The sequence below is a fragment of the Mobula birostris genome, chromosome 19 (assembly GCF_030028105.1).
Source record: "Mobula birostris isolate sMobBir1 chromosome 19, sMobBir1.hap1, whole genome shotgun sequence".
Lineage (NCBI taxonomy): Eukaryota > Metazoa > Chordata > Chondrichthyes > Myliobatiformes > Myliobatidae > Mobula > Mobula birostris.
This window is the reverse complement of record NC_092388.1, coordinates 47,348,557-47,362,852: the sequence shown is the minus strand read 5'-3', so window position 1 is coordinate 47,362,852 and position 14,296 is coordinate 47,348,557. Positions and strand designations below refer to the sequence as shown.

Here is a 14,296-nt window from a genome sequence, read left to right as displayed (position 1 = left end):
AAATTACATATATATATATTTTTTTAAAAGGTTATATTAAATAAGTAGTGGAAAAAGAGAATAAGAGGAAAAGTCCAGCCATGATAGAACAGTGTTGCAGATTCAATGGACCTAATCCTGTTCCTATGTGTTATAGTTCTACAACCTGATGGTCCTTTAATTCTGCAGTCACTTCTTTGTCTTCCCCAGATCAGAATGTTTTTCTTTCACTTTGTTATTTCATATAAAACTGATGCCAAAGATCCAGTGTCACCATATTTTACTCCCATCCCAGCTCCCTTTCAGCTAATCTCTGTATCCAGGATACCATATGTCTGATATACTGTAACTTAAAACTGTGACAGCACCATTGAGGGAAACATTGGCTAGTGGGAGGGAATGTTCTTGGCAACTCTTACACTAAGTCTGATTCTAACCTCCCCCAGCAGCCAGGAGCAGGACAGGAGTTACTGAGACATTCTCAAATGGCTTTACAAGTCCAAAAGCTAGAAGGCATGATATTAAATTAATTTTTTTTTTAAATCTGCAGATGCTATAAATCTGAAATGAAAACAAAGAATGCTGGGAACACTCAGCAGGCCAGGCAGTGTCTGTGGAAAGAGAAGGTCTGAGATTTTCATTAAGAGTCAATTTTAGGATCATTATAAAAGAAGAAAGCGATTTTTCGGCTATTTGTTTCATACCATAGGTCATTAGCAGGTCCAACCAAAAAATGGCAAATGTTGTATTGCCTTAACTTTGTTAGATAAATGAGGAACTCAGTGAACAGCAAGCTCATTATTGGCTGGATGCAGAAATCCCACAAATGAGGAGGTAGCTGAAATTAGTATGCTAGTTGCATTGCAAACAACTAATGTGAGTCTAGATAGATAAATACTTAATACATTAACATAATCGGGACAGGAGATACAAAAGTATGTTCTCAATGTGTTGTGCAGGATTGGACAGGATGTGCCAAAGACACTGGGAGTTAAATGGTTTCTTTACTGCTGTGAAATTCAACGAATTCAACCTAATTTATCTTCAATCTAGCCCTGCAAAATAGAACTAGATGGTCAGGAGATAGCACTTGTTTTGTGTAGAAGCCTAAAGTCAACAAATTGTTCTACAGCCCCTTTCAGACCAGCTCCCCATTGAAGCTTGAATCTTGAATAAACTGTAAATTCCACATCCCCTCTCAAGATGGTCTTAAGTACATTGAAGCCAAGTCATTGATGTGAGATAGGAAAAGCTGTAGCTATTCACTCACAGCTCCTTCAAACAGTGACATGATAATTCCCTGTTTTAATGATGTTGATTATGGAATTAAAATTTGTTCTCGTACTTCAAATCTGCACTCACAGTTGGGTCTTTTATGTCAACCTATGAAGGCAGATGGGGCCTTGGTTTATTCATTCAAAAACAGTGCAACAATGCATTAATAATGCACTAGAAAGCCAACCAAGACTAGCCCATACCAAACAGAAATCCAGCATAAGACAGGTAATGAAGCAGAACATTTTGTGTGTTTTCCAATGTCTGAAACAATGATTAATTCTCCAGTGACACTCTGAACAACTCACCATTCTGCTAGGTTCCTCCATGTTCATGGATACTGCCCAGAATCCATTTATGTTGTTGAATCATTGATGAACTTTCTGTTTTGATAGATCTCCAGAGTTACCCCACCAGTGTCTTATTTTAATTGTTTCGTTAGTGCGAATTATAAACAATTTTAAATGAACTACAACATCTTGTATTTGCAGCACTACTATTTAATTATTAACAGATCCTGATAGGATTGGAAATGACATGAATTTTAATATAATTGAATATGCACAGACATAATGGTTCTTACTGTAGATAAACTAGTACTGTGATTATTCTAAACTTACCAGTAACCAAGTCTATCAAGATCAGTTCACAATTAAACAGTACGCATTGGTATCGGGCACCCTGGCCATCTTTATAAGTCTGCAAAGAGTTCTGTCCTCCCTTTCGAAACTGTTTTTGTTTAATTCAACAGCATTCCGAAAGAAGTAATAATGCACCTCAGGTACATCAAGCAGACACTGAAGCAGAAGAAAGCCAGCTTTAAACAAAGCAAAACTACTCCAAGGCAGCAAACAACTGAAACAACACAGACAGTAGCATGTAGGGCAAAGATATCTAATCTCAGGGATAAGAAATGCACTGGAAACTGGAACAGAGAAATCAATGAAATAGCTCACTTGATTGATGGGATTTTGTATTTAAATACACAGAATCTCCCAGTACTTTTACAGTTCAGCAACCTCTTTCACTTAAAAAATGAGTTGGCTAATATAATTAAGGCAAGGAAAACACTAACTAATTAAAAATTAATTGAACTGATTTTTTTTGTTGATGCAATTTCATTTCCATGTCCATTTTCTCTGCGTGACCAAACACAGATTAGGACTTGGTTATATTAGAAAAATCAGTAACTGCAGACTTTGATTTATTAAACTGGGTCAGGTTACAGCAGAGAGTAGCAGAGAAAATAGGGATTGGGAAAGTGTAGAGAAACATGGGGAAAGCTGTGAATTAAATATTGATTCAACTATCAAATATGTTGGTCTCGACTGGTTTGCAGCAAGTTGAATCTTTATTAATGCAGATCATTCTGGAAGGTAGCTGTTGAATTTTGTTGTTCTTAATTTTTAAATTTAAATATACATTTCAAATGCTATTTTTTTAACCCTTTTACCACGATTATTCTGATTAAAAGCTACCTAAAAACCACCGTGGTTGAAGATTTATATTTGATCCTGAGACTTATAATGCTATCTATCAGGTAGATCTTTAGAGAAATATCATTTGTAACCCAGCGTGTACAATCCATAATGTATAACAGTCAGGCGAATGACTGCATTAATAGTCAGTCACTGAAGGCCATCTTGTAGTACCCTGCTGATCTAGCTATGTGCGCTTCATGGTCAGATTTATGGACTCTGCTGGGATATTCTTTTTTGGAAGACAAAAAGTAGGAATTCAAACAAAATCTTGTACTGAGTACCTATCTTCATGTTTTCCAGACTGTATTCTGAAAAGCAAATGCAGGTATAATTAGTATTACTGCACTTTAGCAATGTTATTAAAAGGCATGCTTTAGTTCACAACTTATACAAAATTAACATTTCTTCCAAATGCATAAGTGAGATTTAATTGCATTAAACTTCCAAGACTATAATGAAACAAGAGTGAGTTACTGTAATGATTATAATGAAAATGTTTAGTCTTGCCAGCTTGAATCAGTGAAGTCCAATTTACATTTAAAACTAATTGCAGAATAATGAGTCTAGTGTCAGCCTTCTGACATTAACCATCAGTTCCGCTTTGAAAGGGAGAACACAACTACAGCTGTGAAGATCCCTGCTCTACCTGATAACCCTGTGATCTCTGTCTCAGAGGCCGATGTTAGGCTGTGTTTAAAGAGAGTGAACCCTCGCAAGGTGAAAAGTCCTGATCAAGTACCTGGTAAGGTTCCGAAAACCTGTGCCAACCAACTAGCGGGAGTATTCAAGGACATTTTCAACCTCTCACTGCTATGGGTGGAAGTCCCCACTTGCTTCAAAAAGGCAACAATTATACCAGTGCCTAAGAAGAATAACATGAGCTGCCTTAATAACTATCACCCGGTAGCACTCACATCAACAGTGATGAAATATTTTGAAAGGTTGGTCATGATCAAACTAAATGTCTGCCTCAACAAGTACCTGGACCCATTGTAATTTGTCTATCACAATAGGTCAACGACAGACGCAATCTCAATGGCTCTCCACAGGGCTTTAGACCACCTGGACAACACAAACACCTATGTCAGGATGCTGTTCATCGACTACAGCTCAGTATTTAATACCATCATTCCCACAATCCTGAATGAGAAGTTGCAGAACCTGGGCCTCTGTACCTTCCTCTGCAATTGGATCCTCGATTTCCTAACCAGAAGACCACAATATGTGTGGATTGGTGATAATATATCCTCCTCACTGACGATCAACACTGGTGCACCTCAGGAATGTGTGTGCATAGCCCACTGCTCTACTCTCTGGATACCCATGACTGTGTGGCTAGGCATAGCTCAAATAACATCTATAAATTTGCTGACGATACAACCATTGTTGGTAGAATCTCAGATGGAGACGAGAGGGCGTACAGGAGTGAGATATGCCAACTAGTGGAGTGGTGGGTGTCGCAGCAACAGCCTGGCACTCAACATCAGTAAGACAAAAGACTTCCGAAAGGGTAAGACGAAGGAACACATACCAATCCTCATAGAGGGATCAGAAGTGGAGAGAGTGAGCAGTTTCAAGTTCCTGGGTGTCAAGATCTCTGAGGATCTAACCTGGTCCCAACATATTGATGCAGTTATAAAGAAGGCAAGACAGTGGCTATAGTTTATTAGGAGTTTGAAGAGATTTGGTATGTCAACAAATACACTCAAAAGCTTCTATAGATGTAGCGTGGAGGGCATTCTGACAGGCTGCATCACTGTCTGGTATGGGGGTGGGGAGGGGGCTACTGACCGAAAGAAGCTGCAGAGGGTTGTAAATTTAGTCAGCTCCATCTTGGGTACCCAGGACATCTTCAAGGAGCATTGTCTCAGAAAGGCAGTACCCATTATTAAGGACCTCCAGCACCCAGGGCATGCCCTTTTCTCACTGTTACCATCAGGTAGGAGGTACAGAAGCTTAAAGGCACACACTCAGTGATTCAGGAACAGCTCCTTCCCCTCTGCCATCCGATTCCTAAATGGACCCTTTGACACTACCTCACTTTTTTTGAAAATATATAGTATTTCTGTTTTTTGCACAATTTTTAATCTATTCAATATAAGTATACTGTATAAAGTATACAGAATAAGATTTACTTATTTATTTTTTTTCTCTCTGCTAGATTATGTATTGCATTGAACTGCTGCTACCGTTAACAAATTTCACGTCACATGCCGGTGATAATAAACCTGATTCTGATTCACATTCTTCAATGTAGTTTGTCCACTGATTACACTTCGAGAAACTGAAATTCCTTATAGAGCATTTCAATGCTTCGAGGCGATATGAGTGAAGTCAACCACATACTGCACCATTGAAAATCCCACTTGCTGGCAGCCCCCCAGTGCACAAGATACCTAGTGCCTTCTGCCCTGGTAGAAAAGGTGAATTCATCCCTTCTTGAGAAGTGAGCCTTCATCATCCAGGTTCATAAAGTTACGTTGTGATGTGCCTAGTGTCAGCTTGGAATCACCCTAAAAACAAAGGCTTGGGGGGTCAGTGTCACCTCCACGGTCATTACCTAAATAGGCCCTACCAAGGGGAAACTTCAGTCTGTGCTTCCTTGCTGATGTGGTGCCTGTCACTACATGTGCACCATAGATAGGAGGTACAGATAAGGGCCCTTCTCCTCCTCTGCTTTCTCTTCTGGAAGGTCACCATGTCCTGTGTTGTGTCTGTAGCGCATACGTAGTGCTAAAGGAAGTCATTGCTCTGAAAAATACAGGTCCATACATCACACTTCCTTCCCCTTTAGATTAATGTAACATAAAACCGTATATGTAACAAACCATTCAATTTCCCCTTAACAAATCATGTTCAAATAAACAAGCTTTCATAATACCAGTCCACAACTAATTTCACTGAACTAAAGATTCGGTCTTTTGGGTGGCTGCTCTGCTTCTTTCAGGATAGCGCCTTTGAATCTGCGCAGTGGCATCAGGCTTGGCAGGTGTCTTGGCAAAGACAACTTTCTCTGTTGCAAGTGTCACCTTGCTGATAGCGACATGATCATCACTGAGAGGTAGGTCCACTGGCGCTGATGTTGGAGGCAGTCGACTCAGGTGTGTTCCTCAGCTGAGCATGCAGTATCTGGTCCACATGACGTCTCCGTGTCTGATCTCCAACATCCACTGTGTACATCAGTGGTTTGGTGGTTCTATCCTACCAGATGTCCATTTGTCTTCTCCATAATCACGTGCAGTCTTTTCTGAGGTAGTTGACATCATTAATATGACCTCCGGCCACTTCGAATGAGCATCCACAGTAATCAGAAACATGGAGTCCATAAATGGTCCAGCAACATCAATATGCACTCTTTTTCCATGGTGAAGATGGCCACTCCCATGGGAGTAACAGAGCCTGTGGGGGTGCATTTTGGACTTTGTGGTATCCCAAACAGCTTTTGGCCAAGTCTTGAATCTATCTATCCCCGGCCACCACACAAAGCTCCAGGTGAGACTCTTCACCTTGACTCTACCCAGGTGTCCTTCATGCAGATTCTCTAACACTCTGGTCTGCAGTTCAGAGGGAACCATTACACAAGATCCACACATCAATGTTCTTTGACATACAGACAGTTAGTCTCATCTCGCTGAGAACTCTGGAAACATAGGATTACCATGAGCTGGCCATCCTTGCATGGTGATGTCATAGACTTTTGATAATGTCAGGTTATTCTTTGTTTCCCTTTGTATTTCAGAATTTGTTACTGACAACTGGTCCACCGATGCAGTGTGGAACACTTGTGCTGGGTCAAAGAATGAAGACTTTTCTTGGTTGTCAACATTGGAAGATATGACAAGCCATAGCTGCTGTGTTGTTTGGTACCCTTCAACTCTATGTCATAAGAGTGAGCTCCTAGGAATAGTGCCCAACATTGTAACAGGGTTGCAGTCATCACTGGAATTCCCTTCCTGGGATTGAAAATTGACACAAGGAGCTGGTGGTCTGTCACTAGAGTAAACTTTTGTCCGTAGAGGTAGTGGTGAACCTTCTTTATTCTCCATACTAGACTAAGGGCCTCATGGTAGATCTGTGCATTGTTGCATTCTGCGCTCGTCAGCAATCTTGAAGCAAATGCAACCGGGCAATCAGGTCCATCTGTCAAGGTATGTAACAAAACAGCTCCAATGCCATAAGGGAACACATCGCACAGCAGTCTGCTAGGCAGAGATGGGTCATAATGGTTGAGCAGTTTATCTGATGTTATTAGTCTCTTTGTTTCTTGAATACTTCTTCACATCCTTCTGACCATTCCCACTTTGCTCCTGTCTGCAACAGTAACAATGGGTGCAGCACTGTAGCAATGTTTGGAGTAACCACTGGTAGTAGTTTAACAAAGTATGACCTGAGTTGTGACACATTTTCTGGTTTGGGTTCCTGTAGCACTGCTTCAGTCCTCTCTTGTGACTTATGTAAGCCATGCTTGTCAATGACACGTCCACAATATGAGATTTCACTTGAAAAACGCACATTTCTCTATCTTTGCATGCAGACCATACTCACTCATCCTGGTAAGCACCTTACCAAGGTTCTGGAGATGCTCTTCGTCATTCTTGTCAGTCACGATGATGTCATCAAGGTAACATTGTGTTCCTGGGATACCTTGGAGCACTTGGTCCATTGCTCTTTACCAAATTGCTGGAGCTGATGCGACACCTTGTGAGCGTTGATGGTGAGGAACTTCCTGCTTGACTCCTCGATCTCCATTTGCAGATAGGCTTGTGATAAATCAATGTCTTCTATTCGTGGCAGGGGATACTTCACAGCACAGGGTTGATACTGACTTCGTAATCCCCACACATGCAAATGACTTCGGCCCTCCCTTTCTTGATCACCGGGACAATGGGTGTGGCCCAAACCCTCCACTCAACCTTGGACAGAATTCCAGACACCTTCAAGCTCTAAAGTTCAGCATCCACTTCAGAACATAGTGCATAAGGCACTGGATGTGCTTTATGGAATCTTGGTGTTGCTGCTTCATCCAATTCAATTCTGGACTTCATGCCTTTGAGTTTACCAATACCCTTCTCAAACACCTTCTTATTAGCATTAAGCAGCTGTGACAATCTCTGGTTAGTGCTACCATTTGGCCTGCAGTTGCCTGCTGATGACACATTACTGAACATATCTCCAAACTGATTAACTCGTTCCTCTCACTGTCTCTGCCCCTTCCGATGTCTGCTGTCCCGCAACTGTCCGTGCACTTGGCGATATTTACTGACATTCCAGTTTGTACTCATCACCAATCTGTTGTGTCTGTACAACTATGTATCAATTAAAATAAAAGCATGCATGCAGGGTGGCTTTATCTGGTGTATTCCATTGCGGGGGGTGGGGGGAGAGAGAAAGGACAGATCAATGTGCATGCATAGACAACAGATCAATGCACAAAGGTAAGTTATCAGTCTACACATAATCCTAAAGGGAGTCATTGCTCTAAAAGAAATAAATCCATACATCATATACTTGCAGGCCCTTTCTTCCTCCTCAATATCATTTTAAGCTCAGAAGTACACCCACCAATGAAGTTCGTTCTGACAGGAAACAACTGTGGCTAAAATAGAGAATATATGCTCAGAGTATGTCCTGAAGACCTTAGAGAACTTTACCTTATCTTACAGGGTGATCACTTCTATTCTCTCCAGAGAGCTCTCAGTCACCAACAAACCTAAGAATCACTACAAATTCCTTTAAGTAGCAAAATTAGGCTCTGGTTCTTCACGTAATTAAATATCAAACCCTTCCCACAAAATCTACACACGGCATTAGCTGAAGCATTAGAGCCTAATCTGGCAGTATTGACTTCATATCAGTATTGCATAAACACTAATGTCACCCAGTCTTACCACATACTACATCATCTGCATAAGTGGCACATGCATCTTCCCATGATCTAGTATGCTATGTGGGATGTCAAGTGAAAAAGGTTTGTGTGAATCCCACAGCCAGTGCAAATTGTCACTCAATGTGGATTAAAACAGTCCTTTAGACCCAAGACTTAAGGGCTGTGCATTTTTGAAATAATTTTCCAAAGGAATGGTAACATTTAAGTCACATCTTTTGACCAAGGGTATGAAGCCAATTCTTCATTTGCTAACACTTCATTTTCTGAAAGTAATTTCTACATTTTTAAAACACATTTGTCAAATGCCATCTCTGTGCTTCTCAGATGTTTTACATGGACTGAAAACTCCTGTGAGAACACAAAACAATAATATTAAAGGTCTGTTACCTGGTTTGGTTCTACTGCAGATAATATTTCATTCTCAATCTCTTCTAGTGGAGAATCTTGTTCTGCAGAACCATCTTCCAGTTTCTGATCCAAATCATTTTTCTGGAATTCCTCTTTTGTGTCTTGACTTTCTTCACAGTTCTCCTCTGCCCGATCTTCACCTTCCTTCTCTGCAAGGTCAACAACTTGTTCCACCTGAGGTTCAGCTTCACTTTCATCAATCATCTTTTCTTCATTAGGAAGGACTTGTGGAGGAAAGTAGTCATTTTCAGGACCCTCTTCTGTTTGATTAACACCTTCCTCCTCTTGCTCTACACATTCAGCAATTCCCTCTTCCACCTGAAGCTTAGCTTCACTTTCTTCCACAATCTTCTGCGTATGTGAAAGAAATTTATCTTGAGGGTTCTCTTCTGATTGATCAGTAATTTCCACCCCTTGCTCTGCAAGGTCAACAACATTATCTTCCACTTGAAGCTCAGCTTCACTTTCATCAATTATCGTCTGCTCTTCATGAGAAAGGTCTTGGGGAGGAATATATTTATCCATGGGAACCTCTTCTAACTGATCAGCATCCTCCTGCTCTTTCTCTGTAAAGTCATCAATTTCTTCTTGCACCTGAGGTTCAGCTTCATTTTCCACAATGGTCTCCCCTTTCAGAGGAAGATCATGCATTTGAAAATATTTGTCTTTAAGATTCACTTCCGACTGAAGTGCATCTCCCACCTCTTGCTGTACAATGTCCACAATGTCTTCTTCCACCTGAGGGCTGGGTTCATTTTCATTGCCATTCTTTTCTTCTTCACGTGGATTCACATTCAAATGAGGATATTCCTCTATTTGACGAGACGTTGGTTTCTCTCCTTTGTAAAATCCATCAATACAAATTTCTTCTTCCACATTTTGGAACTCACCATCTGCCTCATCATAATTGCCTTCTTTACACTGTACTCGTAAGGTCTCCTCTTCTTCCACAATCTCTGCAGGCCTCTGTAGAAAGTAAAAGACCATGAAAACAATGAACGATAAACATTTCAGCTTCATTAACTAATAGAGAGAGAGTCATTTTAACTTACATTCCACATATAAATGCATCTTATTACAAAGAGTCCAAATATGACTAAAACGGAAGACATTACTGATGGATGAATGTACGTAGTGTTCTGCTATTGGCAGTTTTTAAAGAGATACTTGGCCGATGATCAGTAAAGTCTCTTTTAACAGTTCAAAAGTAGAATGAAATTTAGGAGATTTTCATTCCTCGACACTATCAGCAGCAACACTAGTTCTTGACTGGGGACAGAGAGTGCACCACAAATGTAAATAAATTAGCAGATGATGTTAAATATCAGGATATGGGCATCTGAGAAAACCACTGAGATATTTTCCATCATCTTTCTCCTCTTTATTCTTCATAAAATTCTTTCTGTTTTATTTTTCAGAAGATTACATTGCATTCAGAGTGAAGGCTGATTTATACTTGTGCGTCAACTCGACGCCGTACAGCGTCACCGCGAACCCTACGCAGAGCCTACGCGGATCCCTACGCCGTAGCCTGACGCGCACCTCTCCCGAAATGTAACTACGCGTCACGGCAACGCCGACCGCAACAACTGTGATTGGTCTGCCTGGTAGCATCGCATTTCCTCCTAGCTGCAATAGCTTCCCATTGGCCGACTAAAGGGCAGGGTAGGAACTCTGGCTGCAATGCTTTCCATAAAGCTTTACAGACCCCCGAAATTATAGAGGACACATTTCGCTTTTACAAAAAAAGACACTCGCTTTAAACTTGTTTACCCTGAGAAAGACTACCATGACCATAAAGCCTTGCACGGGCAGGTGTGTGCACATGCACGACATGTGCGAATTGCAGGGCAACGCAGACACACCAACGCAAAAGTATAGATGCTCAGAACGCGTAGGTTACGGCATCGAGTTGACGCACAAGTATAAATCAGCCAAAAGAGACAGAGTTTGGGAGTAAGTGGGTGTCCAATTTAGAAATCACTAAAATAACTCATTAAAAATGCTGATATTTTTGTTTAATTTCCCTCACAAAGAGACAGGACAATAAAGGAACAGATTTAATGTAATGGTTAAACATGGTCTGAAGGATTGCATTCATTTCTTTATACTGTACTTCTGGAAGAAAGGATGCATTGGACTTTTGAGCAATACAGTACAAATTCACCAAAATGAAATCAACGCTAAAGAGTTCAAACAAAGCATAAGTGGTTTAACTAAGTTTGCATTTGCTTGAATATAGTAGATAAGAGAGTGATCTATATGAGATAACTTGGTAAATAGTAAGAAACTGCTTCCTCTGATGCAGAGTTCAAAATGAGGGGCTATGGCCTTAAAACGGCTTGACATTCAAAGTAACCTCAGGAAGTAATAAATGTGGAACAGCAGTGGAAATCTACCACAGAAACTATGAAGATTTTAATCTTCACAATGTGAAAAAGTTCCTTTCTTTAATAAGATACTCCAAGTGCGGTCTCACCAACATCCTGCACAATAATGTTTTTCTATTTTGAAACTCCAGCCCCCTTGCAAGAAACTTCTAATCATTTTTCCACTTAATTAGTTGAACCACTTGTATGCTAATTATGTGTGTTTCATGCACCAAAACCTCACACCTTGACACCTTTATTTTCCACTCATTTTCAGGGTCACAGACACCATTTGAGTAGCACAGTGCCACAGTTAGCAGAGCTGCTATCTCACCACTCCAGCAACCTGGGTCCACTCCTGAACTCCACGTTCAAGATTCAAAGTTGTTTAATGTCATTTCCAATACACAGTGTAAAGGAGAATGAAATAATTGTTACTCTGGATCCAATGCAGCAAAAAAAATACACAGTAAGATAAAGACCATAATAATAATTTTAAAAACACAATAAATACATAAGATTGCTTATATACATATATTGATTGTATGTTCAGAAAATGACTCTAGCACAGGAGCATCTGTACATAAGGTGACTCTGACAGGAAATTATAAAGTAGTGGTGGTGAGGGGTGTGGAGAGGTGGGTCGGAGATATTGATCAGCATTACCGCTTAGGGAAAGTAACATTTTTTTGAAGCACAAAATAATCTGCAGATGCTGGAGGAACTCAGCAGGTCGGGCAGCATCAGTGGAAATGATGAGTCGATGTTTCGGGCCGGAACCCTTCGTCAGGACTGAAGAATGAAGGAGGGGGAAGGATTTGAAGAATGCTTGTAGGTCCGGTTGATAGACCAGTAATTTGAAAGACAAAGAGGTGGGGGAGGGGAAGCAGGGAGGTGATAGGCAGGAAAACAATGGGTAGTAGAAGGAGGCGGAACCATGAGGGAGGTGATAGGCAGCTGGGGGAGGGGGCAGAGTGAAATAGGGATAGAGGAAGGGAGGGGGAGGGAATTACCGGAAGTTGGAGAATTCTATGTTCATACCAAGGGGCTGGAGACTACCTAGACGGTATATGAGGTGTTGCTCCTCCAATCTGAGTTTAGCCTCATCATGGCAGTAGAGGAGGCCATGTATGGACATATCTGAATGGGAATGGGAAGCAGAGTTGAAGTGGGTGGCTACCGGGAGATCCTGTCTGTTGTGGCGGACGGAGTGGAGGTGCTCAACGAAGTGGTCCCCCAATCTGCGTCGGGTTACACCGATGTAGAGGAGGCCGCACCAGGAGCAACGGATGCAATAGATGACCCCAACAGACTCACAAGTGAAGTGTTGCCTCACCTGGAAGGACTGTTAGGGGCCCTGAATGGTGGCAAGAGAGGAGGCGTAGGGATAGGTATAGCACTTACGCTTACAGGGATAAGTGCTGGGTGGGAGATCCGTGGGGATGGACCTGCGGATAAGGGAGTCGTGGAGGGACTGATCCCTGCGGAAAGGGGTGGAGAAGGAAAGATGTGCTTAGTGGTGGGGTCCTGTTGAAGGTGGCGGAAGTTGCAGAGGATAATGTGCTGGATCTGGAGGCTGGTGGGGTGGCAGGTAAGGACAAGGGGAACTCTGCCCCTGTTGTGGTTGCGGGAGGATGGGGTATTTTTTAAGGCTGGTGGCCCTGGTGTGTGTGCTATGTAGCCTCCTCCCTGGTGGGAGTGGGACAAACAGTGCATGAACTGGGTGAGTGGGATCCTTCCTGATGTAACTGGCTCATTGCCAGCACCTTTCTGCATATACAGTATGCCCTCAATAGTGGATAGACTGGTGCTGGTGATGCGCTGGGAAGCTTCCACTACCCATTGTGGAGCCTTCCTGTCCACTGCAGCTTGTTAGGATGCTCCCTACTACACATCTGTAGAATATGTGAGTATAGAGTTTGGTGCAATCTATATGTAATTTTACCCATTCCAAAGACATTAGGGTCGTTAATTTAACTGCCCCCTCCCCAGTGTGTGGGTAATTAAATATGGAGGGGTTAGATGGGAATGTGGGAAGGGAAAAGAACATTATCTTAAATGACATGGGTTCCAGGGTAACATACCAGTTAGTGCAACGCTATTACAGCTCGGGGCATTACAGAGTTCAGAGTTCAATTCCAGCGCTATTCTGTAAGGAGTTTCTGTACATCCTCCCTGCGGAATGCATAGGTTTTCCCCAGGACCTTCGGTTTCTTCCCATAGTCCAAAGGTGTACCGTGTAGATTAATTCGTCATTGTAAATTGTCCCGTGAATAGGTTAGGGTTAATCGGGTTGTGGGGTTGCTGGGGCAACGTGACTCAAAGGAATAGAAGGGCATACTCTGCATTGTACTGCTAAAAAAATTAAATAAATATGTTCAGTATACACTAAGTGGGCTGTAAGACCTCCAGAGAAAAGGCAATTTTGGATCAGGTGTTGTGTAATGAATCAGATTTCACTAGGGAGCTTGAGGTAAAGGAGCCATTTGGAGCCAGTGATCACAATATGATAGAATTCACCTGCAGTTTGAGAGGGAGGGAAAAGCTAAAATCAGATGTATCAATATTACAGTGGAATAAAGGGAAATACAGAGGCATGAGAAAAGAGCTGGCCAAAGCTGATTGGAAGGGGACTCTAGCAGGCAGAACGGCAGAACAGCAGAACAGCAATGGCTGGAGTTTCTGGGAGCAATTTGGATGACTCAGGATAGATACATCCCAAATAGAAGTTTTCTAAAGGGAGGATAAAGCAATGGTGGCTGACAAGGGAAATCAAAACGGCATAAAACAAAAGAGAGGGAGTGCAATATAGCAAAAAAGTGGGAAGCTAGAAGATTGGGAATACTTTAAAAACTAACAGAAATCAGCTAAAAAGGCAGGAAGAAAAGAAAATACGA

The 14,296-nt window shown here is 41.7% G+C and overlaps 1 protein-coding gene across 2 annotated transcripts in view; it reads right to left on the bottom strand.

Annotated features, from left to right (window-relative positions):
* Window positions 1–14,296, bottom strand: part of LOC140212582 (doublecortin domain-containing protein 2-like) — a 207,694-nt gene that overhangs the window by 7,274 nt on the left and 186,124 nt on the right. Inside the window, exons 9-10 of one of the 2 annotated variants that reach the window (XM_072283559.1) lie at window positions 9,010–9,996; window positions 2,645–3,043 (exon numbers count right to left, since the gene is read on the bottom strand). In XM_072283559.1, the coding sequence (XP_072139660.1) occupies window positions 3,023–3,043; window positions 9,010–9,996 (1,008 nt within the window). In that variant the 3' untranslated portion in view covers window positions 2,645–3,022. Of the gene's footprint in view, window positions 1–2,644; window positions 3,044–9,009; window positions 9,997–14,296 lie in introns of those variants that run through there. The other variant, XM_072283558.1, reaches the window with a different exon arrangement.